The 27,814-nt window shown below is 36.2% G+C and overlaps 1 protein-coding gene across 1 annotated transcript; it reads right to left on the minus strand.

The window, feature by feature from the left end:
- Positions 1 to 461: 461 nt before the first annotated feature.
- LOC125646344 (uncharacterized) lies at positions 462 to 26,887 on the minus strand. Its single transcript, XM_048872584.2, has 6 exons — positions 26,749 to 26,887; positions 26,381 to 26,551; positions 9,601 to 9,703; positions 4,614 to 4,759; positions 2,233 to 2,655; positions 462 to 1,542 (listed from the first exon to the last, which is right to left on the minus strand). The coding sequence occupies exons 2-6, from the start codon at positions 26,493 to 26,495 to the stop codon at positions 1,103 to 1,105; spliced, it is 1,227 nt and encodes a 408-aa protein (XP_048728541.2). The 5' UTR covers positions 26,496 to 26,551; positions 26,749 to 26,887; the 3' UTR covers positions 462 to 1,102.
- Between the last annotated feature and the right edge of the window lie 927 nt (positions 26,888 to 27,814).

Raw genomic sequence — 27,814 nt, forward strand, 5'->3', positions numbered from 1 at the left:
CAATTTCACTGTAATAGACACTGTACTGCAGATTTGATTCAAGCCATTACTCAAAATTACACTTTTTGTGCAGAAGATATTCTTCCCATTTTGGCACCCTTCACGTCTGCATTTATCTACATTTCATTGATCTCCGAATAAAGATGTAAAAATGAATCATTTACAGTTTCCATGAAGATCTCGGAATGAAGAGGTTGGCTTAATTACTCATTTTGCTATATTCCAGTTTCCAAACAAATATCTGTTAAAGTATTGTATGAAAGTAATGGTAAAGGACAAGCTTGGACTTAGGATGGATTTTTTCATTAATTGGTCGTATTCATAATTAAATATATAATGATAGGTCAGTACTTGCAGAATAACGACTAAGTGTGCCATTCCGTCGGCTATACGATAAATGGAAAATTACGACAGACAAAATCAATGAGAACATTGGAATTTGTACAAAATGCATATCACATATGTTCAAAACAAGATATTTCATTTATTTCAATATCAAAATTGAGGTCATTTATATACAGGTACTCAAACCTTTTAAAAGAGAAACCACATTTTCACACATACATGTAGGATAACATACAGTATAGCTCATTACGGAAAAAGAAAAGTGTTATGGTCGATTTACAGAATTTTTTTTCGAAGAACAGAAGTCTAGGCGGAAAATTGCATAGCATAGGTTTATTGGTCTCTGACTTCCTTTCAAAATAATGTATCCTTTCAGATCTAGAGAGAGAGAGAGAGAGAGAGAGAGAGATTAACTAGGCTGTTTACAATTAAAAGTTAAGCATGTAGCGCACACAGTAACAAATAATATTACAATTCAATACAATCAAAACGCAATTTAAGTCGTATGAAAAATTAAGTAGCAACAACAAAACTTCTTATGGGTACAATAGTAGAACAACCATTGCATCATTGATTGATAATGATGGAAATAAACTGTGAAACTTGTCTATATGTATAATTATTGTTGCATATAATCGACGAACTGGGTTGTAAATGAAGGTAATGAAATTAATTAACGTTAAATCACCACGATGTGCTGTGGTACGGGATCAATTGCTTCCTGCGATGGACATCTAGAGGGTGCTAGTCATTGATTTTACTCGGCAGCCGATTCTACAATACTCTGAAGTTCTGTTGTTTCCATTAATGGCTGTCCTGTTGACCTCTTTTTAAATGATTTAAAAATATAATCAATCAAAAACGACACTGTTACGCAAAGCGAAGCATTATAAAACATTGCGGTACAAAAAATGTTCAGTGTCCTGTAAATCACTATCCCATGCATATTCATGAAGTTGATGACATAATATGGTACACAACACAATGCCGTTGCTATGCCTCCATAGTTGACGCTTTTGAGGTAAGTGACGTCATCATTGAGTGAATAATACGGGCACTTTATGTATTTGAATATAATCAATGTATTCATCACCATCAGCAGTAAAGGTGCGAGAACGGTGGTACACAGCATGTAAAGAGTCGAGGAGAGCACGTAGTCGTTAGTGGGGGAGAAATCTAGTGTACACACTCCGATACCTGTATATGAAAATACTTTATGAAAGTACACACACACACACATATATATATATATATATCACACAGAAAGTTTCACTTTATTTCGGATACCCACTTCGGCCCCTACCCGGGCTTGAACTCACGACCTGCAGAACCAAATCTCCAAGCAGTATGACTTGTGACCATATGAATATATATGTGTAACGTAAAATCCTACACAATACGATATCATAATCTTTTCATAAATTGCATATTTATAGTGGTTGAATTTCTAGAGCTTCTTACATTGTCAATTTATCAGTGAAATTCTACATGTTTGTACAGAAAGATTTGTTAAAACTCTGCGATAAACAAATGATAACCATCTAATTCTGAAACTGCAGAGATCGGAACTATTGAAACTCGATTTTAAATCCCGCCTTAATGTGGAAGTGATGCAGCTGTTTACAACACTATGACGGTATACAGTCTTTTGTGGTACTTCACCTTAGCTGTCTCAATATAGCTGTCTCAATATGAGTAAAACATTCTCGAAGAGACGTAAACCTTCAACACAAAAGACGGTATGCCTGCACGTGACTGACGTAAACCATCCAAACAAAAGACGGTATGCCTGCACGTGACTGACGCAAACCATCCAAACAAAAGACAGTATGTCTGCACGTGACTGACTTGTATTATCGGTTACATTTTTTAAGTTATCATACTTACTTTGGAAAGAGATATAAGCGTCTCTATAAGACTGATATTCATGTCTATCCAAGGACGATTTCATCAGTAAACCAGTCTCTAAACCCACGGAATCATTCATAGCTCTCTCCATGATAACGTCATCAAAACGACTGGATAAAACAGCCTGTGAGAGGATGTCAGCAATATTTGTATTTTCAGCTCTGAGAAGAAGCATTATTTGACCAGTTTTGCAGTTATTCATCACTGAGCGACTGTAGATTTTCTGCCACTCTTGAAGTATAGTAGATTCCAGCCTTTTGGAGAGATCCTGTAGTGTGTTGTATTGTGTGCCATTCATCTGTTGACACAGGATGCTGCTGAGTGTCGCGTTCTGACGTAACTCAGTACTGATCTCTGTCGTGTTCTTCTCCAAGGTAACTGAGATCAGAATTTTCATAACCCCTAAAATGTAGAATTATAGTGAGAGGTGAAGATCATGAACAGTGATCTCGTAACTCCTATAAGGAATACAAATTAAAGAGCTGGACAAACACGGATCCCTCGACATACATGTACCATACAACATGTAGGTGGGATCAGGTGACTAGGAGGAGTAAGCATCCCCTGTCAACTGGTCACACCTGCCGTGTGCTCTATAGTTATACATTTGATCATCTTAAATGGCATGTTATAATCTCCCTTTTGTACATTGGCAATATTTCCCTCCATTTGCAAATATGTAGAATAACTTGATTTGACACCTTTGATTTTATGGAATGAGGACCTTATCGATACGAACATTCGTTTTTAAATTAATGTTGCAGTCAGCATTGGGTCAATGTTGTCAAATAATCATTTTCATTACTGCATTATCTTTCGCACATTATTTCCAGATTAATTAATTAGTTTCGCTTACAATCGGCATATTTTTGTTTAGTATATATTGATTAATTTTTATTTCCTCAAAGAACCCGTTTAGTGTAGATTTTGTAGGATGTAGCATTAACCTGTAGTACCATGTAGAGATGCCACAATGACTTTAATGGGTGTCGCATAATTAACGTTTCGGCTATTTCGCATTCCGGCCGGAATTTATGTTCTGGGTTTCTCTGTAATTTTCGTTCCGGTTTCAATCTGTGAACATCGAACTTGTATTTTTTCATTCTACCTCGAACGATAGACGGTGCCACCGCCTATCTGACGTCGGTGAAATGCATCCCATTTTCACACCTCTTCCATAATTAGGACGATAGGTGTAAAAAATTTTTTGATTGATTGATTGAATATTGTTTAACGTCCCTCTCTAGAATCTTGAACTCATATGGAGACGTCACCATTGTCAGTGAAGGTCTGCAAAATTTAGGCCTATGTTCGGCGCTTACGACCTTAGAGCAGGGAGGGATCTTTATTGTGCCACACCTGCTGTGACAAGGGGCCTAGGTTTTTGCGGTCTTATCCGAGGAATCGCCCCATTTAGTCTCCTCTTACGACAAGCATGGGGTGCTTAGGACCTATTCTAACCCAGATCCACAAAGGATCGGGTGAAGCTTGTTTTCAGAATAATTATAGTTGGCTCATCCTTTAGATTACATGGAGTAAATAAAATAAAGAAATAAATGTTTATTCGGTATATACATACAAACATAGATACCAAGGATACATGTAACCCATGAAAGCTCGAAAGCTTATTTTCAAATGGAGTCTTTTGATGCACGGATGTTTGCGCTAGGGGGTCATTTATGTGGGAGGAAACCGGAGTACCCGGAGGAAACCCACGCGTCCGAGCAAGCGACCGCCATACCCTCTCACAGCGGTGAGAAGCGAGAGCGCTACCTCTGCGCTACCCAGACACCCTGGAGTTTGCTAACATTTACCTTTTCGTTGAACGGAACTGATTTTTTTTTTATTTATCCCATGACAAGTGTATAATTTTACATTAAAGTGATGGTAACGAATGGTGAAGTGTTTTAAAGCATGCTTATGGAGATTGAGATGAGATAGAGATTAAGTAGATATTACAATTTGAGATTCTAGTAGTCATTATGTTGGGAAGCACGTTTTATTAATATTTCTTATATATCCGGCTCGAATGACAGACCCCTATTTATTTATTTATTATTATTATTGTATATCCCGATGAAAAAAATAAATGAGAAATGTTTGTAAACATTTCATATTTAAAAAGTTTTAAAGGATAAGTGTGTGCCCGGAACCAAAATTATGGCCGGAACCAAACTTACGCGGGTCGGAAAGTAAATTATAGCCCAGAACGAAAATTATAGGTATTCAGGGTTCTGATCGGAGCGCTAAACTACCCGGAAAGTGTATTATGCGACACGGGCCGTTAGCGTTATGGAACTTAGTCATGTATATCAGATTCTGAGTCGCTGTTTGGAATACAGAGATCTTCCTGTCTTTACCTTTGAAATTTGAGTATTCTCCCCAGCCATAGAGAGGCCCAGCACAAAGAAGGACCGCCAGCATGTAAAACCCGACCAACAGTAGCTTGTTGTTGATTGGTGTAAACACCTGTAGGTGTTTGTCGGGGTCAATCACAGCATACCTTCTGTAAATATAAATACTATGTTAAACATCTCGGTCACAAGTTTTGATGTTGTTTTTTTTCTGTTTGTTGTCACTTTACATTTCATTGGAGATTTTCTTTTACTCGTGTAAAGACGCCACAGGCTTTGGGTGAGGTGCCACAAATTTAGACCTAGGTATGGCACTCAGGATCGTTGCATAAACTGGTACGGGGAACCAGTTTAAATGGTAGCAGTGAGGGTTCTTTACCTTGCCAACCCCTGCTTTGATACGGGACCTTCATTTTTAAGGTTATGTCCGAAAAACGCGTGACTCTCACTTCTAATACCGGGCGGTAGGCGAAGGAACAGTCACTATACCTTTGCTAAAAGTCTGAGGTTGGACATCGCATTGGGATCGAGAATCAAACCAACCTATTCCCGGGAGCAAGCGCCCCAACCACCAGGCTACCGCAACCAGTTTGTATTCAGAATAACCATGATTATAATTCATATATGTGCCAAATCATATCTCCTGTAAAACAGTATCATCATCATCATTTCTCACGGCTCCCCACCGGTAAAACGTAATGATGATGGAATCTTAAAACACCACAACATTCCACATGTAAACTTGGATAAACACCATATTATACTTACTGTAAACAGTAAGCCATTATCCTGTTATTTCATTCGCGGATCAAATGAATTTTACGTTAACGTATTTGTGTTCGTTCCCCGCCACTCTTCTTTAAAAAAAATGGGGAAATCCTGATTGCAGTATAAGATAAATAATGATAGAAAAATGTATTATAACAATATAACAAATGCAACAAATATTTCTTAAAATTGAGTACATTTTTAGGATTATGCCCACGAGACCAATACACGTCTGCTATGTATTTTAGTATACACATAAAGTAAATCAATTCGTCTATGCTATTACGCAGTTAGAATAACCACAACAATTTCCACGGTATTGATTGATTGTTTAACGTCCCACTCGAGAATTTTTCACTCATATGGAGATGTCACCATTGCCGGTGAAGGACTGCAAAATGTAGGTTAATGTTCGGCGCGTACGGTCTTTAAGCCATCTTCACAAGTCAAGGGTTATTAATTCGTTATCTCGCACTAACCCTTGACATCAGTCGCTCGGTTCTATTTATAACAACGCGAAGCGAGAGATTCAAATAAAATGTAGTGATACCTACACTGTACAGTTACGACTTAAGCAAAAAGGTTTCCAAATTCTACTACTATCAATAAACGTATTTAATGGTGTAAATATTACAATTGCGCGTGTTTATCAATACAGCAGTATGAGATCGCGTCATTTGTATCCATGTACATCATACATTGTAACAAGATGCAGTGATTTCATTGGATGTTTTATTTATAGTGGATTGCGTAATGGTCTAATGAGCCCAACTTTTATATGCATTCTCATTGGTTCCCTATGGTGTCCGGATAGGGCCATTTGCAAAAGCGTGACTGCGCGTTAGTCACAACACGCCGTCACGCAAACAAGCAATGCGCTTTCGCGCTCTCACGCCAACAAGCAACACACCTTCGCGCCAACAAGCAACGTGCCTTCGTACCGTCACGCCAACAAGCAACACGGCGCGTTGCTTGTTGGCGTGACGATGTGTTGTGACTAACGCACAGTCACGCTTTTGCAAATGGCTCTATCCGGACACCATAGTTCCCACTCTTTTGTGGAAACAATCAGAACGAGCCCAACGTTTTGATAGTCACTGATGTCAAGGGTTAGTGCGAGGTAACAAATCAATAACCCTTGACTTGTGAAGATGCCATTGAGCAGGGAGGGATCTTTATCGTGCCACACCTGCTGTGACACGGGGCCTACGTTTTATGCTGGTTCATCCGAAGGATCACCCCATTTAGTCGCTTCTTACGTCAAGCAAAGGGTACTGGAGGCATATTCTAACCCGGACCCCCACGGGATTAAATAAAAGGGTGAGTATCACTACAATACTATATGCTGTCTAAATTGTTTCATACTAATGAAAAGAAACGAATGCCGACAAAAATGGGACAAATTTCCCGGAATGAACCCATTATAAGTAACCAATAAATTGCTGGATTCCACTAATCATATTTCGTGTGCCATACATGTACTAAAACGTACATTTGTTGTGAAATATAAGAGAAAATACACGTTCTAAATGTGTCTCTGAGGATAAGCCGTGTTTTTATGATGATCTGGTATCTATTTTATTGCACTGTAAAATTTCTCACCAAGCTTTCAGTGATATTTCAAAACATTGGAAAAATAAGTATGGAAATAAAAATCTGTCTCAAGACGGAACTGATTTACATGCGTATGATCAAATTTTAAATCGATGCAGGCCACTGACACACACATTGATGGTGCAGGGGTTTCAACAGTCTCGTTTAAAGTATTTTGCAAATTCTATGGTCGTTATAACAATCTAATTTGCCAATACAACCTATCATCGGGTCAAATGTTGTCTGACGTGTTTCATACCGATTGTTAGGCCGTTCTGGGCACACTGATTTTGACTACGGATATATCCTTGTTTTGATGTTTTCCGCCACACTCACTTTTTCAGTTATCTGGTGGCGCCCAGTTTTTGTTGGTGGAAGAGAGAACCCAGATACAATGTACCCGGGAAGAGATCACCGACCTTCCGAAAGTAAACTGGGAAACTTTCTCACTTACCGGCGCGAGCGGTATTCGAACCCGGGCCGATCAGAGGTGAGAGGCCGTGTGATATTGAGCGCGATGCTCTAACCACTCGGCCACGGAGGCCCCTCGGATATCTCCGATTACCTGATCAAGATGTAGGGCTCACGGCGGGTGTGACTGGTCGACAGGGGATACTTACTCCTCCTAGACACCTGATCCCACTTCTGGTATATACAGGGGTCTGTGTTTGCCCAACTCTCTGTTTTGAATTGCTAATAGGAGATTGATCGCTGTTCGATATTTTCACCTTTCATGTACCTTAAGCTGCATACACTTGTACATAACGTCACAGATAGAAAATAAATATAAAGGGAAATGTGGTCAATAAATATGCATTTTATTCTTTGAGCAATCCACGCACACGTCACGATGGAAAATATTAATCAGTGAATAACTTGCCATTTTTATAATAACCATATATTGTTTTACTTGCTTTTATATCATTCTTCTCTGTCAATCGATCGACCCACAATTTCATTAGCAAGGACGGTCCTACATGTACCTATAATTACTGTTTACATGATTTTATTTCCATATTTCATTTAATTTCGATCCCCTCATAAATCCAAGTCCCATTTTTAACATATTTTGAAATGAAAGAGAGCTGTAATTCGATTCGTTTTGATGGTATCTTCTTATTTGATTGGGATTCCAATGGTGGTTCGGAAGCGGAGGAAATGTAATAAACAATGACGCGAATAGAAAATAACGTTAAGGTCGTACTCTACATCGTCATAATGGCTGACTTCCTTTAAAAACATGGATGAAAAAATCAGCAATATTAGACTTTTCCTTTTCCATTTAAATACCTAGGTTAGAATACCGACTGCTGAACTGTAGGTCGCAGGTTCGAGTCCAGCAGGAGTTTTAAATTTTATTCAGATTACCTTCTACTAAAACTGTATTTTTTGACAAAATAAAGTAAAGTTAAACATTTTCAACTTCAAAATATTGTTGTACATATCCTCCACTTTTCATCTACATCAAATTTCTCTGGTGTAGCATACGTCCTTAACATCGAAAACGTAAAATGCATTTGAATCATGTCAGAGAATAACGCAAAAATTATATACATGCAAGGTGAAGATAACGAACAGTGATCAATCTCATAACTCCTATAAGCAATACAAAATAGATAGTTGGGCAAACACGGACCCCTGGACACACCAGAGGTGGGATCAGGTGCCTAGGAGGAGTAAGCATCCCCTGTTGACCGGTCACACCCGCCGTGAGCCCTATATCCTGATCAGGTAAACGGAGTTATCCGCAGTCAAAATCAGTGTGCCAAGAACGGCTTAACAATCGGTATGTATACACACACTACTGCTAACCTCTAATGAATGTAGCTATGCTTTCTCTGTAAACACTAGCGATCATCACTGTAACTAATCTATACACTATAGTGTACCATCTGTGTGCAGTATTGATCAGGCTTTACAAGTTAAACACGTTAAAAATGCCTCCCGTAAATTATACTCCGACATCACGGTGTAGAAGTTAGGGCGCTGACATCGCTACCGGAAGTCTCAATCCCGGCACCGCGTCAAACCTAAGCCATTTAATATAGGTAGGGACGAGTCCTTCGTTGAGTGTCCGGCATTAGATTGATTGATTGTATATTGTTTAACGCCACCCTCGATATTTTGTCGCTCATATGGAGACGTCACCAATACCGGTGAAGGGCTTTAGATTTTGGCCTATGCTCGACGCTTACGGCCATTGAGTAGTGAGAGTTCTTTAGTGTGCCACACCTACTGTGACAAGGGACATCTGTTTTTAAGGTCATCTCCGAGGACCCGTGACATTCACACCTGGTGCCGAGCGTTTGGCGATGTAACTGTCACCACTGAAGTCTGTCGCGGCCGCATGTAAGGCGAACGCTTAACCTCTAGACCACCGCGGTGGCCCCGGCATTAGAAGTGAAAGTCACGGTGGGCGTTGAGACTATAAACAACTGTCACTGCTGAGCTCTTGCACGCCATGCATAGGTCAAAATGTCTGTCACTTCACTTCAAGCTGGTGACGTCAGTAAATGAGTGAATAATTCTCAATTGGAACGTAAAAGGACAGACATATGTACAAACAAACAAAGTTAATAACTTACATACCGTGCCCTCTATGTCAGTAAAAATAATCCAAACAATGATGTACCTTTCAAATGTTGCCAGAGTTGATGCCAGTATTGTAAAGGAAATCAAAGAATTGCTGAAGTAGGCAAATAACTGACAGAAAATATTCCCTCCTATCCAGGCCCCTGTAAAAGAACGATAATCACAAATAACATTCCCACCTATCCAGGCCCCTGTAAAAGAACGATAAACACAAATAAGATTCCCACCTATCCAGGCCCTGTAAAAGAACGATAATCACGAATAACATTCCCATTTATCCAGGTCCCTGTAAAAGAACGATAATCAATCACATAACATTTCCACCTCTCCAGGTCCCTGTAAAAGAACGGTGATGTAATTAATCGCAGAAGAACAAACATTTTAAATCACACACGACGTTTGCTTGTTAATTACCAGGTTTTCTCCAACTTGAATTTGTTATTTTTCTTTGAATTCTCGAAATCCACGAGGCTTGTCAGTAACTCTAGTCTAAATTAGTTAGTCATTGACTACCCAGTGAAAGTTGTCTATTTTTCTCTATCCTGTTTTTTGAATTTCAGACGATTTCATTGCCAGAATGAAAGTGAAAGAACACTTAATTGCCGAACCCAGTGTCAACACTTGTTTTAGTAGTTTCCCAGCTGACAACTTTGATACCAATCTTCGAAAATTAAAATCCGTTTGGATTTGCGGATTTCCTACAGGGTTAATCTACAAACTTCGGAGATTCGGGGGTATTTGCGCCTGTTTGTGGGATTTTGTTGAACTTCTCTTGAGGAAACCTAATTTTCATTATTATTTGGGAGTTGAAAGCCTGTAGAAAATTTGCACCATTAACATAAGATTCTCAAACTTTCACAGGAAAATTAATTTTCCTATATAACATTTATTTCCCCCCAAATTTTTAAAACGAAAACTACAGATGTACCAGTGATATGGGAGTCATTTGTGACAAAGGTGTTTTGAAATTTGTAGATGATGTGAAAATAGATGACACCTTATTTTTCTGAGAAAGAAATATATCAGACTGTAGCTTATTTTTCGGAGAAAAAAAGGGATGATTGATGCCGATTTGTCACTTAAAATTTTATCCTAGGACGTGTTCAAAGTGCTAAAGGATATTATCAAATACTGTGTGTATGACAAAATTTATACTTAAAAAGGTGAATAAGGAACAGTTGTCAATCTCAGAAACCCTATAAAGAATACAAAATTGAGAGTAGGGCAAACAATCCCTGGACACACCAGAGGGGGATCAGGTGCCTAGGGGGAGTAAGCATTCCCTATCTGTTTACCGATCACACCCGTCGTGAGCCCTTTATCTTGATTAGATACACAGGGTAATATGTAGTCAGAATAAGTATATAAAGGAAGTCCTAACAATTGATATGAAATATATTAGACAGAATTCGATGTAATGGCAGGTCGAAAGATGATTTGCTAACAAATTTTTCTTTAAACGAGACTGTTGAAACACCTGTAACAGTCTACCGCGGTTTAAAATTGAATCATACGCAGAACATGCTCTCGTATGTCGAATTAGAGACATAAACACTACAATAACATGCAGACGATAATAGTTCTACATCAACATTGGAAGTTGACGATGGAGAAGCTAAAGTCATAGCTGAATTGTTAGTTTGTCGTTTATGTCTATGTTCAGTAAAATGTGCAAATATGGAGGACTTCGTGGTGTCTTTTATTTCGAGCTCACTGGGATACATCGGATCGATATATGAATGAAAATGAAGATTAACATCATCAATATTTCTAAGTGTCGAGTTGAAGGTCACAGCAAGAGATTGTTTCTTCTCATGTAGAAACTTTTGAATAAAGTTTGCTTCACTAGAATATACAAAACAGGTCAGCTAATAAAGGAGCACAATTCGTGGCCATGGAATTCCAACAGAATATTGGAAGACCTGATGAAGATTACGACAATGAGCAACTCCGTCATCTCTTTTATTCGACTTCAGGGGACTTGTGTGTGGAATCAGAGTGACTGGTCGTAAGATACTAATATTTCCGAGTTCCGTTTTTATTGATCTATGATGTCGAAAAAGCTTTGTCTTTTATTCGTCGTGAGGAATTGAGTTGTAAAATCTTGAAAAGTTGTTCGTTTTGATACAGATGATTTTGGAAAAGTTGAGTGATTTCAAATATATGCAACGTGCTTTGGAAGTGGAAAAAGAAGAAAGGCTTGGTAGAAAATTTTCTGAATCCTGCAGTATGTCTCTGTAAGTTTTTTGTGAAGTTTTGCAATCCAGTGTAGGTACGGAAAAGATACACAAGAAAACTTATTTTCGCAAGCGTCAAATTCGACTACAATTAGTTGGTAAACAATTAAAACTATATGAAATGAAATATTTAAGATAACGAACAGTGATCCATATCATAAATACTGTAACGAATTTCCTATTGTCGATCTACGAATGTGCTTGTTATATTTCCTAGAATACTTATATATGTATACATATATATAGTTTCTCTTTTTACAGGTACCAAGAACTGTAGTGACAATTATTCAATGCTTGTACTCGTATGTGATCATTTCTTTCAGCGGTATTATGTTTTACCTTGTTTGTTTATTACTTGTACTTTCACATTGTCTTGTTCCGGTGACGCGATTTATGCGATAATTTGTACATATTTGAGTCGACCAAATACTTCCTCTATAGCACGTTACGTCTATAACGTCACGTTGGGTTGGGTTGACGTCACGTTGGGTCAACGGTAACAAGGCAATTCACTTTTGGCTTTTCATTTGGACGTGTTTTTTTAGAGAAGAGAAATATCCAGGTAAACTTTATAGAAATTCTTAATTGGAAATAGTTGGAATTATAATTTATATTTATTGGAATTTACCTGAAATCTGGGGGGCCATGGTTATATATTCTAGCAAGTGACTATTTTAGAAATATTGATGTATTTCAAAGTTATGAGAAAATCAATGTTTAATTCAAATGAAAGAAATGAAACTTTTACACTTGTGTTGTGTCATTTTATTACTTGGTAATTTATATGACCGAGCCCAGGTCAATATAGATCTAACTCGCTACCAGAGTTAAACTTTTCCTCGCTACCAGAGTGAAACTTTTGTCGATCGTTTGGATATAACTCCGCTACCAGGAGTTGAGTGTTGAAATTGAAAAACCCTCGCAGTAGCGAAAACGCTACAATACCATAAATAATACAAAATTGAGGCTAAACACGGACCCCTTGGAAATATCACAGGTAGGATCACGTTTCTAGGATAAGCAGTGCCCCTGTTAACTATCAATACTATGTAGAGCAAACCGTTTAGAGATCTTCATGTTTTCATATCGAATCTTATCTTTCCATGCAGTGGTCCTTCACTAGAGTTCATTCTGGCAGGCTAAGAGTATTGTTTCACATTTTAGACAATATCTCATTGTATTAGATAATATCCCATTGTATTAATTATAAGTAGCTTTCATTTCTAAAGAAATAAAGATACTCATATGTAGAATGTATTTTAAAAGTATGAAAAATATTTTTCTTTTCAAAATCGAAATTAAATATATGTAAATTCAATTCAATAGAATAACCAAATGATAATGATGGCTTTGTATATATAAAATCGAGTTTATTATTTTATAATGTAGGCCCGCAGTAAATCCCGGTCGTATTTATAAAACCATAACTTATAATCGCCTATCTCCTGGCGGCCTAAATGACCGTTAAGACATACATGCATACGGAAAACCAGGATGCCCTCCGTGAAATACAATGTTTTAGCCGTATTAAAAGTATTCATTTATATACTAGTAATTTCTTCAACTGAAGTACTGCAAGGTATTGTAAGCCTGGAACTTACTGAGCGGATGTAGCGGAGGTAAAGAGTTCGGGCATTACTGTTCTATTCTACACTACTTTATTCCCCTTGGTGTGTATAAATACATGTAGATATCTAAACTCAAAACACTTTCTTGAAAGCAGGAAAAAGCAAGAAAAAAGAAAACGGAACTCATGTTTAGTGGAATTCTTAGGTAGAATATGTCGGAAATATTGGATCCAAAACTTTTTAAAGATTGATGAGACTACAAGTAGAGGATACCGGAGTTTCCAACAGGGACATAAAAATTGTCTAATTTAGTTACCGTTTTATCAAGGGCTATCCAAAGCAATAATTTCCCATAGGTTCATAGTAATTCTTTTTGGCATTTTCATTATTAATCAGGCATAATCACCAATTAGGTTGTACAAGAGAAAATAATACCCGGGAGGGTTATCACCGCTACAAGTTGTATACAACAGATGGTGCAGTTAATTGTGAATACCGAGACATTTTACAAACAATTCCACGCAAACATTCGTGTTGATTTAACGATGAAACAACTTATGTTATTAAAATGAAATTTCATTTGTTTTCCATTTCCGACTCAAAATATATTTCCTTTTATGTTAAGGTTTATTTTATCTCAAAGTCAGAAACATTTTTTTCCGGATTTTTTTTTTCGTCGGCTCGCGGAGAGGGACTACATCTCGCTTGTCTTTCACATACATCCATACACTGTTTGAAAATAACCTCTCAAGGATACTGATTCTACAAGTTCTTAAAGATGAAATTAGAGATGTACGCATTGTGTATGCTGAAACATGGCTTCATTACCAATACGAAGTGTTTAATTCTCATTTCAAACTTCAAAATATTTCGAACATTTAATGTTGTTTTTGCATGCTAACAAATCTTTCAGAGTGTTGAATATTTCTACAGTATTTTCATTGTACATTTCTTTTCAGTGCGAAAAAAAGAGGTAAAATAAGGAAATAGACGTGGTCCTTCATCTTCAGTGTAGGTAATAATATTCTAATGAGCTATCATCATCATCATCATCATCATCATCATTCAAATCAAAGTACTGTAAATATTGAATAAAATTGGTTTCGGTAAAGAAAATGTAATAATGAGTGTATTATATTTACTGTAGGATTACACAAATGCACAGGGAATTAGAAATCAGAGATTTATTCAATGAGATAAAATTTATGTTAAGAAATGTAGAACATTAGTATACTTTCAGCTTCTGTTGTAAAATATCCCCTCTTAGCACATACGCTGCCACCTTTTATTTAGAAAACAGTGTTCATGAACATCAAAAGCGAATCGATTGAAAGGCCAATATGGTCTTTGATGATTTCTTTTTTTATATATAAAGATTTGGATTTTTACTTTTTTGCTTGTGTACACTCTATCTAAGATCAATACTCTTCGATTAAAATCACTATAATTTGACACGTTTTGCTCCAAAATTATTTCCTACCTACCGACGTACATATCGAAGTAGTGGGTTGCAAAGGGGGAACATGTCATATATTTATTTAGGCCCAACGATTTAAACTGTTTGGCACGAAAGGTCCCGGTATGGCGTGTATGTTCGATAATCTTGTGATGTATGTGCAATAATTGCATTGTATCTGTCATGTCTTTTCAAATAGTTTTAAGAACTTACTAATACTGTTCTTTTGGACATTATTCGACATGATTGAAAAACCGTCCATGCGTTTTCTATATATCATTTCTGAACACAGCAGCGCTCTGTTACAGTAAGGACGATTTTCATTGGTTGGAAATAACGAAGTCTCCGGTGATGCAAGAGTAACGTACGTCTTCTTTAATGTTAATGATATGAAACTGAATGAAGCAGGAAACCCTTTGCCAAAATTGTAAATTTCATGATCCTAGAGTAGGGCTACTAAGGTGGGACCAAAATTGTCATAGTGATTTTAAAAATGTCTTTATCATTTGAAGGACTTCTTTAATTATTCTGATACTATATGAAATGAAGCAGAGATATATGAAACTTTGACAAAAGCTAAATTTATGCATATGTAGGAAAACAGAATTAGATTAACCAAATTTTGGAATTTAACCCCCCCCCCCGAGTTCTCTCTAAGACCACAGGCACCTGAAGTATGGATACTACCCCCTTCCTTCTTTTTTATAATTTCTTTTTTTTTTGCGGTGAGGATTTTTCTGAAATGTGTATACCGGTAGAAGGTCAATCTCTACAGCTTACAAAAAGCGTGAAATGATTACATAAATCGAAAAAGGAATGAGATAGGCAGGGAATCGACACATTTCGGAGAAATTATCGCAGCAAAAATATCAAAAGGGGGGTGGGGTGGTGGTAGGCAGTGTCCATACTTCAGGTGCCTGTGTCTAGGACAGGTCGTAAGAAGTCATACTAGTGTATCATATTTTGCTTCACCGGATACTTTCGTTATTTACAACCAATGAAAATCGTCCTTACTGTAATAGTACGCTGTTGCATCATATTACCCATAATGCAATTAATTGCACATGCATCACAAGATTATCGAACATACATCACAAGATATAGAATATAAATCACAAGATTATCGAATATACATCACAAAATATTGAACATACATCACAAGCTTATCGAATATACATCACAAGATATAGAATATACATCACAAAATATTGAACATACATTACAAGATATTGAACATACATCACAAGATATTGAATATACATCACAAGATTATCGAATATACATCACAAGATATTGAATATACATCACAAAATATTGAACATTCATCACAAGATTATCGAATATACATCACAAGATATAGAATATACATTGCAAGATATTGAATATACATCACAAAATATTGAACATTCATCACAAGATTATCGAATATAGCAACGTTTTACACGCCATATCCCGGGGTTTCTTTTCACTTTATATAAGTGTTAGAACACTTACGTTACCATGATAAGAAGTGGAAAATTTTAACAGACAGTGTTTTCTGCTACGGTAATTTGATTTTTTTCTCTACAGCGACATGGGATAACGTATAACAGAATGCCATTGATCAAATAGCACACGCCTTTCATAGCTTTACGTCGAGTACAATGTAAGTTGGATATCAGCAAAAAATTAAGACAACGTCCTAATCCATCAAAACGTGTAAAGGACCTCCACACTTTTGCTGTGACATACGGTCTCCGATGATTTAGTAAAACATCAAAGTTTGAATCATGCAATCTAGAATGCCCCAAGATGTTCATTAACACATAAAATTAAGAGGTTTGGCATTTTATTTTATTGAAAAGTTAATTAACATTAAAAGCTTTTAAACGCATTGGTCTGGTTTTGATAAATATCTATTGATATTCATCGAACGACCAGTTTTCAAAGCCTTTGTTTATATCGAGCACAAGGTTGTCCATATTTCTCTTTTCTATTGTAAGTCGTTTTTGTAACGAAGAAAATTATATCCAAAAGGCAAGAATGGACAATCTTGTGCTAGTGATGAAATTCATAAAAATAAATACAAGAAAAATCTACAAAAACTATACATTTTCTTTCCACCTTATTTACCTGTACTGACCTCAGGTAAGCGATGCTAAGGGTGGCCATTTAAAACTTAGATATCTACCATTATATTCCAATATTCCAGGGGAAAAGGACCGTACACTTACTAAAGATACATCAGTGTTTAATATTTATCATGAAATATAATAGATAAATGAATTTTTCTTTGAAAAGAGGGATGGTTAAAAGGGACCACAAGCTACAGCTAAAGTGGGGAGGTCCTTTATACCGATCCTAATCCAAACATTGATGCCTGGTTATGGGTAGATATATATGTTTCTATGGCCGTTAAAAGTGGTACACCATTTCTTGTAAGCATTTCTTATTCCTTAAAATATTATAAGAATACACATAATGTATACAGATAAAAATAGGGGATAGAGAACACATTGCACAGTGTGATAATGAAATAACATACGAGGGCTGTTCGATATGTAATGTGTATTGTACCACAGCGCGGCTACGCTTTGCACGATTTTGTGGATGATGATACTCTTGCATAGCTCTATTCAATACCTTTCCAACGGTATCAACACGAGCCTTCAGCTCCACATAGCTTTAAACTTATAATCATTTCAATAGAGCCAGTCGTTGACCACTGTTGTAAAAATGGTTGAAAAACGGGTTGAGAATATTGAGGAAATTAGAGCTTATATAAAAGTTCGCACAAAATTCGGTCATTCGGTAATGCAGATTTTTACTGAATTGGGGGAAGTTTATGGGTCTGATAAGGTATCTTATGAGACAGTTCGTAGGTGGAGAAACATATCTCTGACTGGCACAGAGTCCGTCAAAGATGCAGCAAAATCTGGACGACCTGTGACTGTAACAGGCAAGACAAATGTCTAAAAAGTCAGGGAAATAATTGAAAGTGATGGCAGATACACGATTCGTGATATTTCCAAAGCTGTTGGCATATTTCTATCGCGGGTACATTTCATTTTGAAGGTACGAAAGATTTCTGCAAGATGGATATCGCATATATTGACAGATGACCAAAAGCGGGTACGAGTACAAACCGCTAAGCAATTGCTCAAAATGTTTTCTAAATTCAATCAAAGACAATTTGCAAATATTGTTACTAGTGACGAAACATGCATGGGTACACTATTTCGAACCAGTAAGAAAAATTGGAAACAAAATATGGCTAACTAAACACGGTAGAAGGCCTGTAGTTGCCAAAAGAACCATAATCACAAAGAAAGTTCTTTATTGCATATTCTTCTCATGTGATGGTATAGCCGTGCAAATTCCGGTGCCGAAGGGCAAAAGTGTTGCAGGTCGGTATTACCTTGTTTATCAACTTGTTTGTCAGTAGCTCTCAAGGCAACCTGAGATGTCACTTCTTTAAAAAACAATTTACAGATGAGTCTAGCGGTATACGGAAGGAAATTGGCCTGTCAATGTGACACGAGGATTCTGGATTGCGGCGTGGTATGATTTTTAAGACAGAGGAGAAATAAAACTCAGTAAATTTTATGAAAAAAAGAAGTTATTTATCAAGATTTTAACAATAAATTTAAGCCAAGTGAAGAGTTATATAGCGCTGTCTAAATGTTAAAACAGCTGTACATTGATAAACACCTAGCCTGTTGTCTGCGTGTTGCGTAACATCGGATTTGGTTAATCTATAATGTTACATGTTGCGTAACATCGGGTTTGGTTAATCTATAATGTTACATGTTGCGTAACATCGGGTTTGGTGAATCTATAATGTTTCATGTTGATAACGTCGGGACTATATATTGCCAATTTTAATTTTTAATGGATAACACTCTGCTATCAAATTTATATAAGGACGCCGTTTTTAAACCTACGCTTATTTTAAAGTCACAATCCACAATGACATTTTAAGTGACAGAAACGTGTGTACTCATTGCAAGATTTTTAACAAACGTTCAGACTGTCTTTCTGTAAAACTCATCGTACACCCGACTAAATTTTGACTAAATTCCCTTGCAGGACGTAAGCTCAGTTTTTAATCTTAATTCTTTGATGAAATGAGGACCTGGAGTCCAAGTCTATATGGGCCCCGTCAATGCTTGAAAACGTTAATTATTGTTCATAGATAAAATGTCATCAATGTAAAACTTATATGGTACCAATTTTGATGCACCTGATGCTCATTTCGACAAATAATGTCTCTTCAGTGATGCTCAACCGAAATGTTTGAAATCCAAATTAATAATGAAGTTTTAGAGCTATTATAGGGGAAAACAGTGTGCCAAAAAAGTCGAGTCAAATTCGTCTAAGGATAAGAGCTATGTGTGAGGGAGATAATCTTTAATTTTGAAATGAATTTCTAAATTTTATAACAGCAATTAAATATACATCCGTATTTTCAAGCTAGTAACGAAGTACTTATATATCTAAATGTCGAATTGAAGGCCACAGCAAGAGATACTTTCGCTTTTGAATAAATTCTGCCTTGTAAGAATATAAAATGACGTCAGCTAAGAAATGAGCTTGATTGTTGTTGTTTTTTTTACTCATACTGAGACGTCACCAGCTGTAGGTGAAGAACCACGAAATTAATTCTATGCATGGGGCTCAGGGCCTTTATGTATGGTGCTAACACCTTTCACAACATGACCCCAATGACATTACTACCTAATCACCTGAAAATGATGCTACATCTGAATGACCTAACCTACAATCTGCATTCAACCCTAGATGCATTTCTTTTTGCAGTCACACATCAACATTCACCTCCTAACATTATCCTGTACTCATTCAAAATGCCTATCCAGACACTGCTATCCTAAATTCCCCCGAGGCAATTCTGACACCACAACTCAAAGAAACAGAAGTGTATTCCAGCAAAGTGATTGATTGTGGAACATCAAGGAAACCCATGCTGTGAAGAATAGACGACAAATTCGATTTGTGTAGGAAGATGGCTGAGGCCAGATGTTTCATAGTGACTTATGAATGGTCACTTCCCAAATGCTTTGTCAAAACAAGTAATTATGATCATGACTACTATGTCGTCTTAACCTCGGACTTATCAAATTTTGAGCATTAATCAACCATTCTTTGCAATCACAACTTACCCCAAAGTCCACAAACCAATGTCATAGACTGTTCCACTGCACTGTTCAAAAGAGACATCAAGGACGTTCAAAACCAGTGTTATATGCTAACAGCCTTTCTAGGCCCTGGTAACATTAATCATTTCAAACCTTTAAATGAAAATCAAATCTTGGATTTATTTCATAAAGGAGGTCATGCCCATACCGTTTCATATAGTTGGTCTATCTTTACCATCATTTGGAGTGCATAGCATCTAAGGTGAATACATTTATCAGTTTTATTATTCAAAGAAGTCGCGGAGGGTATGATATTTTTGACCCGTCCGTCAGTCCGTCGGTCCCATTTTTGTCAGCACAACTCCTCTGAGACCACTGAACAGAATCTCGTGAAACTTTGTAGTTAATAAGGACACACGGTGTAGATGTGCATATTTCCAGGAAATTCTGGTTCAATAACTTTTCTGGGAGTTATGCCCATTTTGAACTTAGAATTTTGAGCCCGTCTGTCCTGTTCTTGCAGTATTGCATAACATTATCATTCATTATGTGAGGCATTGTCAAACAATGTTGAAGCGTGGGGTATGCGAGCTTGCTCACTTTTGCCTTCTTTCATTCAAATTAAAGTTAAAACGCTCATTTCTTTCAGAAAACATAAAGTGCAGCTTTAAACAAACAATTTTTACGACATTTTCACATGTATATATATGTACTTGAGGAAAGAATGATTGTTTGCAATCCTCATTAAACAAAGTGATTAAATAAATAAAACATTGATTTAAGATATAAATTAGAGAGATAAGTCTATAGTGTAGATACAAAGTTTGTCCAAGCCCGTGTTCGATGTTTTCTGGCAGAAAATCTGCGTGAAAAATAATTATTTCATGTCAAAATATCAACAATAACGGCAAACAGCCATGTTCATGATATATCATTCTGGTTTTATGTTATTTTGATCAAATTGAAAATTACAATGGAATTGCAGCAAAATGTTTTGCTTAGAATACACCGAATTTTGAAACAAAAGCACGAATATTAATGCTGGTGGGCAAATAGAACTCTTATACAGTCCTTTATTCCAAACTTTGTGATGCCGACTACTGCTTAAAAAATCCGTGTTAAAGAGGTTTGTGCCTGATATTTGGAGTAATGTCCATTTTTTTTGGAAGTGTATTTTTGACTTATACATTGAAGGAGAATTAGGATATTAAAAAGAAAACCTGTGGTCACAATGCTTGTTATTGAGCTACAGTGTTCTAAGCATCACCTTTTTGTACTTAAAATTGACTCAAGATTTATTTGATTTGTCTGTTGGTGTCAACAAAACATAAGCAACACAAATGAATCATTACATGAAATAGATACATAATCATGTCCTCAAACACATTACAGATATAAATAGTTTCATACTAGTAATGGAAATAAATTATGATGTATAAAAAATTCATGGTATCATATTTGAGAGTTAAAAAGGACATAGTAGGAGTAATGCCAATTTCTAAAATATCACATAATTTTCAAGGTCTTGTCTTTAAATTTAAAATGGAACTAAAAAATGGGGGTTAGAGATCAAATTTTTAAATTATTGGCGAAAACACTGAATTTTAAAACAAAATTTCGAGTAAATTGATTTACACTTTTTAAAAAATCGGTGTTCTGTTTGAAAAAATGTATCAACCAAATTGATAAATTACAACATTTTAATTAGTTCCAAGTCTCAAATACTTGTATCATAAATTATAAAACTGAAATACAAGTAAAAAAGTAGAAAAATAGAAGATGTATTGGATGAAACAGAAACTGAAATATCATGCAGATTTAGAACGTTTTGATTAATCAATCCTTCAGCCAAAAAATATAGTCCCTGCCTAACCCTTTCAAAATTTGAATTGACACAAAAAAATTTCAACTGGATACGGTTCAGTAATAGATATATAATATGTTTGTACAAATGGGATCAGTATTGAACCAGTAAATACTTAGTTGTAGCATCCTGCGCAGTTGTGCTTGAAAGCTCATGAGCTAACTTCCTTAATCTATAATATTAAAAGCATAAAAGAGGGAAAACAGTGTGATGAGGATGCGCACTACGTTTTATTCATGAACTATGCAAATGTTCTTTATCGGCTGAACTCTTGTATAGATCTACTCCACGCTCAGTGGATTGCTTATCATTTCCATTTAACCTCGTATTGATGAAAGATCTTTTACATGAAAAGAAACTTGTCAATTGATTGGGTAACAGCATATTTTGTAGATATAGAAGTTCTACATTAAACATGTACAACTCTTCACTGGATAAAATCATTATGAAATAATAAAAAGTACATGTATCCATATTTAAGAAATTTACCGAGAATGCCGATAAGAATTGCATCAATTTTCAAATAATTACCTGAACTCATCATTGAACGAATTATGACAGAACTTCATGGAGGGATAAAAGTTTTTGTCAATCAAATGCTTTGGTCAAATTGAAAAAGCCAAAACTACTTCAACTAAAAACTCTCGAACTTTAGTGTTAGTTTCTGAAATTTCTTGGATTGTATTTTATAGTAATTACCGGCATAATCTATTGTAATGTGTCATTGTTCTATGCAGTGATTTTCTATCGTTGGCGCCCATGACCTACAATAACATGATTTACGATTTACTTCCGGTAGTAAGTGTGCAATCATTCCTCTCTTGACATTGCTTTTGTGTTCACCCTACCATGAATTATAGGAATGATAACTTTTTCAAAACGTTTATAGATAATAGCGTGACGTCAATACAATAGTACAAAGGTAGATAAAAGAGGTGAAGATAACGAACGGTGATCAATCTCATAACTCCTATAAGTAATACAAAATAGAGAGTTGGGCAAACTCAGACCCTGGACATACCAGAGGTGGGATCAAGTGTCTAGGAGGAGTAAGCATCCCTTGTCGACCGGTCACACTCGCCGTTATCCCTGTATCTTGATTAGGTAAACGGAGTAATCTGTAGTCACAATCAGTGTGTCAAGAACGCGGGTGAGGATAAAAGGGTGACATCAATTCAATGCAACAGATATTAGTTTTGCAGCTTGTAGTACATGTAAATATTTTCACATGCACAATAAGATATAGAGACTTGTAAATCAGTTTACCCAAGTCTAAACTGCATCTTCATAACGGACACTGAAGATGTGTATTAGGTTACTTTTCATACACATTTCGTCAAGTTGACGAAACATTCTTAGAATCCCAATGCACGTAAGCGCATTAGATTCGCAGGCCTTCATTTTGACATTCTGAAGTGATGGGAAAAATGTAACAAACACCAGTCCATCCAATGCTTCGCAACATTTGTTTCCACTCAGGAGTTCTAATGCGTTACAACTTGCGTGTATCCACGGCTGGCGAACCCGCAAATTAGATGATACAGACAGTTTCTTTACCAAAATTTCAGTTTGCGGTTACACCTTCCTGCCTTCAGTTCGACATAGATAATCGATGCCCTCACACTTAGTTAAAAAAAAAAACGGCGCGATAAGTATCTTGTAAGACAGACATGGAAATTCTGAGAAAGGAAATATTATTACTATATTGCCTATGATTTGATTACTTGCCAGTACATTGGTAAAATTCAATGCTCGTGAGGTTAGATCTTAAGAAGGACTTATCTTTGACCACGGAAATTACATGGCTTTACTTCTGTCTGTCCCCGAGTTTAACAAAATAAGGATTTGATTAATGGATTATGTTTCTCCTAGAAGACAAGTATTCTCCAATATAACAATATCAAAAGGAATAAGACAAGTGGTCCCCAAAATTAAAATATCACAACGAATAAGATGTTTTGAAATGATGACTTGTTTAGAATGAAAATCACTGATACTCAGAAAGGCTTCTAAACGTCTTGAAATGTTTTCTCAATGTTTAACGCGGCTCAAAGTAGCATTTACATATGATTTATCATTGTTACCGCTAGGGATGTATTCATTTCACTTTGAGAATACTTACAACTTTTGTGCATCCGAACAGAAAGATGGTAGAAAGTTTTACAGCTGAGCCTACATACTGACAGCTAATACTGGAATACTTTAACGAGTTCCGATTTCCTTTAATCTTAAAAATGCAACACGTGTTAACTACTAAAAGAAACAAATCATTATAGAAATATATGCGCACATACACCGATTATCTGTATTGATGTTATATCGAATATGAAATACACCACGTTTAAATTCTAAGATTCTAACATGTACGTTAGAATTAAGTAATATTCCTTCTTTTGTACACTGTTTTATAGTTTCACGCGAAAACTATCGGAGACCATTGCTGTGGAGAGACGAAGTGGTGACATATAGGAATGTCCATGCTGTTGAGTCACATGATTGCTTACACGTTGTAAATAAAGTCCGTAAAAATGTGGAGGCTGGGTGGCTTCCTTAGTCTGTTTGCTGGTTTACTTTTTCATAAATTAGAATATTTTTATGCCCCCGAGATCGAAGATCGGGGGGATATTGTTTTTGTCCTGTCTGTCATTCTGTAATCCTGTAATTCTGTCTAAACTTTAACCTTGCTAATAACTTTTGAACAGTAAGTGATAGATCTTTGATATTTCACACGAGTATTCCTTGTGACAAGACATTTCCGTGGGTACCAACATGTGTGACCCTGTGACCTTCACCTTTTAGTTTGACCTACTTTTTGAAAACTTTAACCTTGCTAATAACTTTTGAACAGTAAGTGATAGAACTTTGATATTTCACATTAGTATTCCTTGTGACAAGACCTTTCCGTTGGTACTAAACCTTTTGACCTTGTCATTTGACCTACATTTATTTTTTTTTTATTTACATTGGTCATAACTTCTAAATGGTAAATATTAGAGCTTTCATATTGTACATGAGCATTTCTTGTGACAAGATCTTTCTACTGGTACCAAGATATTTGTCCTTGTGACCTTGGCCATCTTCGGAATTGGCCATTATCGGGGGCATTTGTGTTTCACAAACACATCTTGTTGACCTTATTATTTCTTCTCATCAGAATATTTATTTTTATGCTTGCGAAAAATTTATCTAATTTATCTATTTATTCATTTTTGTGTTTGCGAAAAAAGGACCTGCAAATCAACTCTCCTTTCAACATAGCTTCATATTCAGTATGTGGTAAAATTTATATACTCTAGACCGAAGGGTTTCAGATTAAACGAATTTCAATCAACACATGAGTGGATGGCAAATAAACAGCAAGATTATAATGTTTTACTGCTGAGGCTTTGAGGATGAACGCGAGAAGTTTCGACATTTCTCGACCAGCCTTTTAACAATACGTACAATGCATTAGATGTCCATTTGTAAGTTGCTTATTAGCCTGTACTATTCTACCTAATCGAGTAATATCATCAGTATGTAATAAAGCATAGAAAATACGCTTCACACATTCTATCTATGATATAACATACTGACATACTATTAATATAAAATGGGCTTATTAGAATATAAAACGCAGGATAGTGTCTCTTTTCACACACACGACCACCCAAACACGCGCGCGCGCACGCACGACAACATATCAACATTTGAGTTAAGAAATGGATTTATGTTTTACGGACTGTCCCAATCAAATAGATTTTCTATACTATACATGGTTCTTACTAGACTAGCGTCTGATAAATGACGTCAACATCTGAGAAAATAGCAAAGTGCGAGACGTACAAAACATGGTGTGTAACGAAAATCTCCGGATTTAGAGTGAATTAATGGCAAGAAATGCATTCATGGTACACGGACTGGCAGTCTGATGTCTATACCCACTCTGTGACTAACATCGACTGGGGAAAAAAAGCATTTGCGACGTAGGAAAATATCAATACCATTTAATAATTAATTGTCTTTGTTTGAAAAAACAAAATATTATGTAAGCTTACTTCATGTTTAGACTTAAGTTGTACGGAATATCTTGGAAGGTGACATTTCCGTGACATGCAACAAACCAGGCCTACTTTCACATCAGCACACACTATCTGGGCTCATCATTTCCCAGTGCTTTGCTTACACGTTTATCACATATCTATGACGGCGATTATTTACCATATGTCAGTCCTTCTTGAGCAGGAACAGTAATCAGCGTCTACTTCTGAATATTTCACAGGAAATTGTAATGAATACTAGCCGGTTCGTTAATTTACGTCCAAATCAATCTTTTTGCTGTTTACCAGAAGGCTCGTTCCATGAGGAGACTATTGATGCTAAATCCTCTTTAACTACTAAGATTTGGTGGATAGCTCCGGAGATCAACGACCAATTTGTAAGAACAGTGTGTTCTTTACTATCAATGAAAATTTATTTCACGACGAGTAAAATAGAGAAGTAGATGAAGAACCTAATCGGATTGTAATTTACACTTGTCTATAAGATGCAGATCTTAAATAAAATCTCATTCATAAATACCTCTGTCCGCGGACACTCCAAGGATGACGTTGTTCGTGGTGAAGCAAACAATGGTCGTGAAGATGATGTAAAACATTATTTGACAAATAGCTTTATCTTGTTTCCCCTTCCTCATCGTTTCTGTTCATGATATTTTACCGTCAGCAAATTAAGTCCCAACGTCAATAAAATCTGTAACATATTTGAAATTGTTATTCGTGGTTGATCAATGGTTTCAGGCAATTAAATTTAAGGTAGACGTTGGATAAATTCGATGACATTACATGATACTTCCATGTAAAGAAACAGCCTATGCACATGGTATTTAGCAGGAAAAATTATTTAATATCTTATTATTACAAAACCTAATTCCCACAGCAATGTCCTACCTTTCTCCGTTTCCTGATCCATATGCTGATATGATACTGAAAAGTCGTACACCTGGACTTAAATACAGATTTGTTTAGACGGCGGGAAATAATTCAATTCCTCGCCCATTGACTCTTTCGCCTGGCTCTACTGAATAACACGAGGATGCTGACTGGAGGAAATGATATAGGTGTTTCGATACATATCGATTTTTTTTTTGTATGACGGGGATTGTTAATATATATCGGATTTAAAGCCACTGGAAAAGATGGTGAATAGGGTCTTAAGATTTCATTGTCTGGTCATATGGTTGAGCTTTGCTGGCTTAATTGTATTCATAGTGAAAGAAATGTAATCTTTTTCTCTTGAGGATTTAAATATCCGTTTAGATTTGTGGCTATGTATTTTGGATTGAAGTCCATGACATAGCGTCTGATGAGGTAAACTTTTCGTGATTTACAGAATGAAAAGTGTATTAGTAGTGTTACGATTTCGTGGCTGTAAAACTGCAGTATTTTATGGTACTTCACTTTTTTCTATTTCAGGGGGAATTTGGATTTGTGAGAAAGTTTACACTGAAATACAACAAAACATATACCTCAGAATTTACAGTCACATATACATATCAGATTAGTGACATTGTAGTCACATACAAATATCAAACTAGTGACATTGTAGTCACATACAAATATCAAACTAGTGACATTGTAGTCACATACAAATATCAAACTAGTGACATTGTAGTCACATATACATATCAGATTAGTGACATTGTAGTCACATACAAATATCAAACTAGTGACATTGTAGTCACATACAAATATCAAACTAGTGACATTGTAGTCACATACAAATATCAAACTAGTGACATTGTAGTCACATACAAATATCAAACTAGTGATATTGTAGTCACATACACATATCAAACTAGTGACATTGTAGTTACATACACATATCAAACTAGTAACATTGTAGTCACATACAAATATCAGATTAGTGACATTGTAGTCACATACAAATATCAAACTAGTGACATTGTAGTCACATACAAATATCAAACTAGTGACATTGTAGTCACTTACAAAT

The sequence above is a fragment of the Ostrea edulis genome, chromosome 6, assembly GCF_947568905.1.
Source record: "Ostrea edulis chromosome 6, xbOstEdul1.1, whole genome shotgun sequence".
Lineage (NCBI taxonomy): Eukaryota > Metazoa > Mollusca > Bivalvia > Ostreida > Ostreidae > Ostrea > Ostrea edulis.

Coding starts and splice junctions, on each gene's coding strand:
- LOC125646344 (XM_048872584.2), bottom strand. CDS start 26,495: ATGAGGAAGGGGAAACAAGATAAAGCTATTTGTCAAATAATGTTTTAC. Junction 4,760..9,600: donor ACTCTGGCAACATTTGAAAG/GTACATCATTGT, acceptor TTATATTTACAG/AAGGTATGCTGTGATTGACC. Junction 2,656..4,613: donor AGAATACTCAAATTTCAAAG/GTAAAGACAGGA, acceptor TCTACATTTTAG/GGGTTATGAAAATTCTGATC.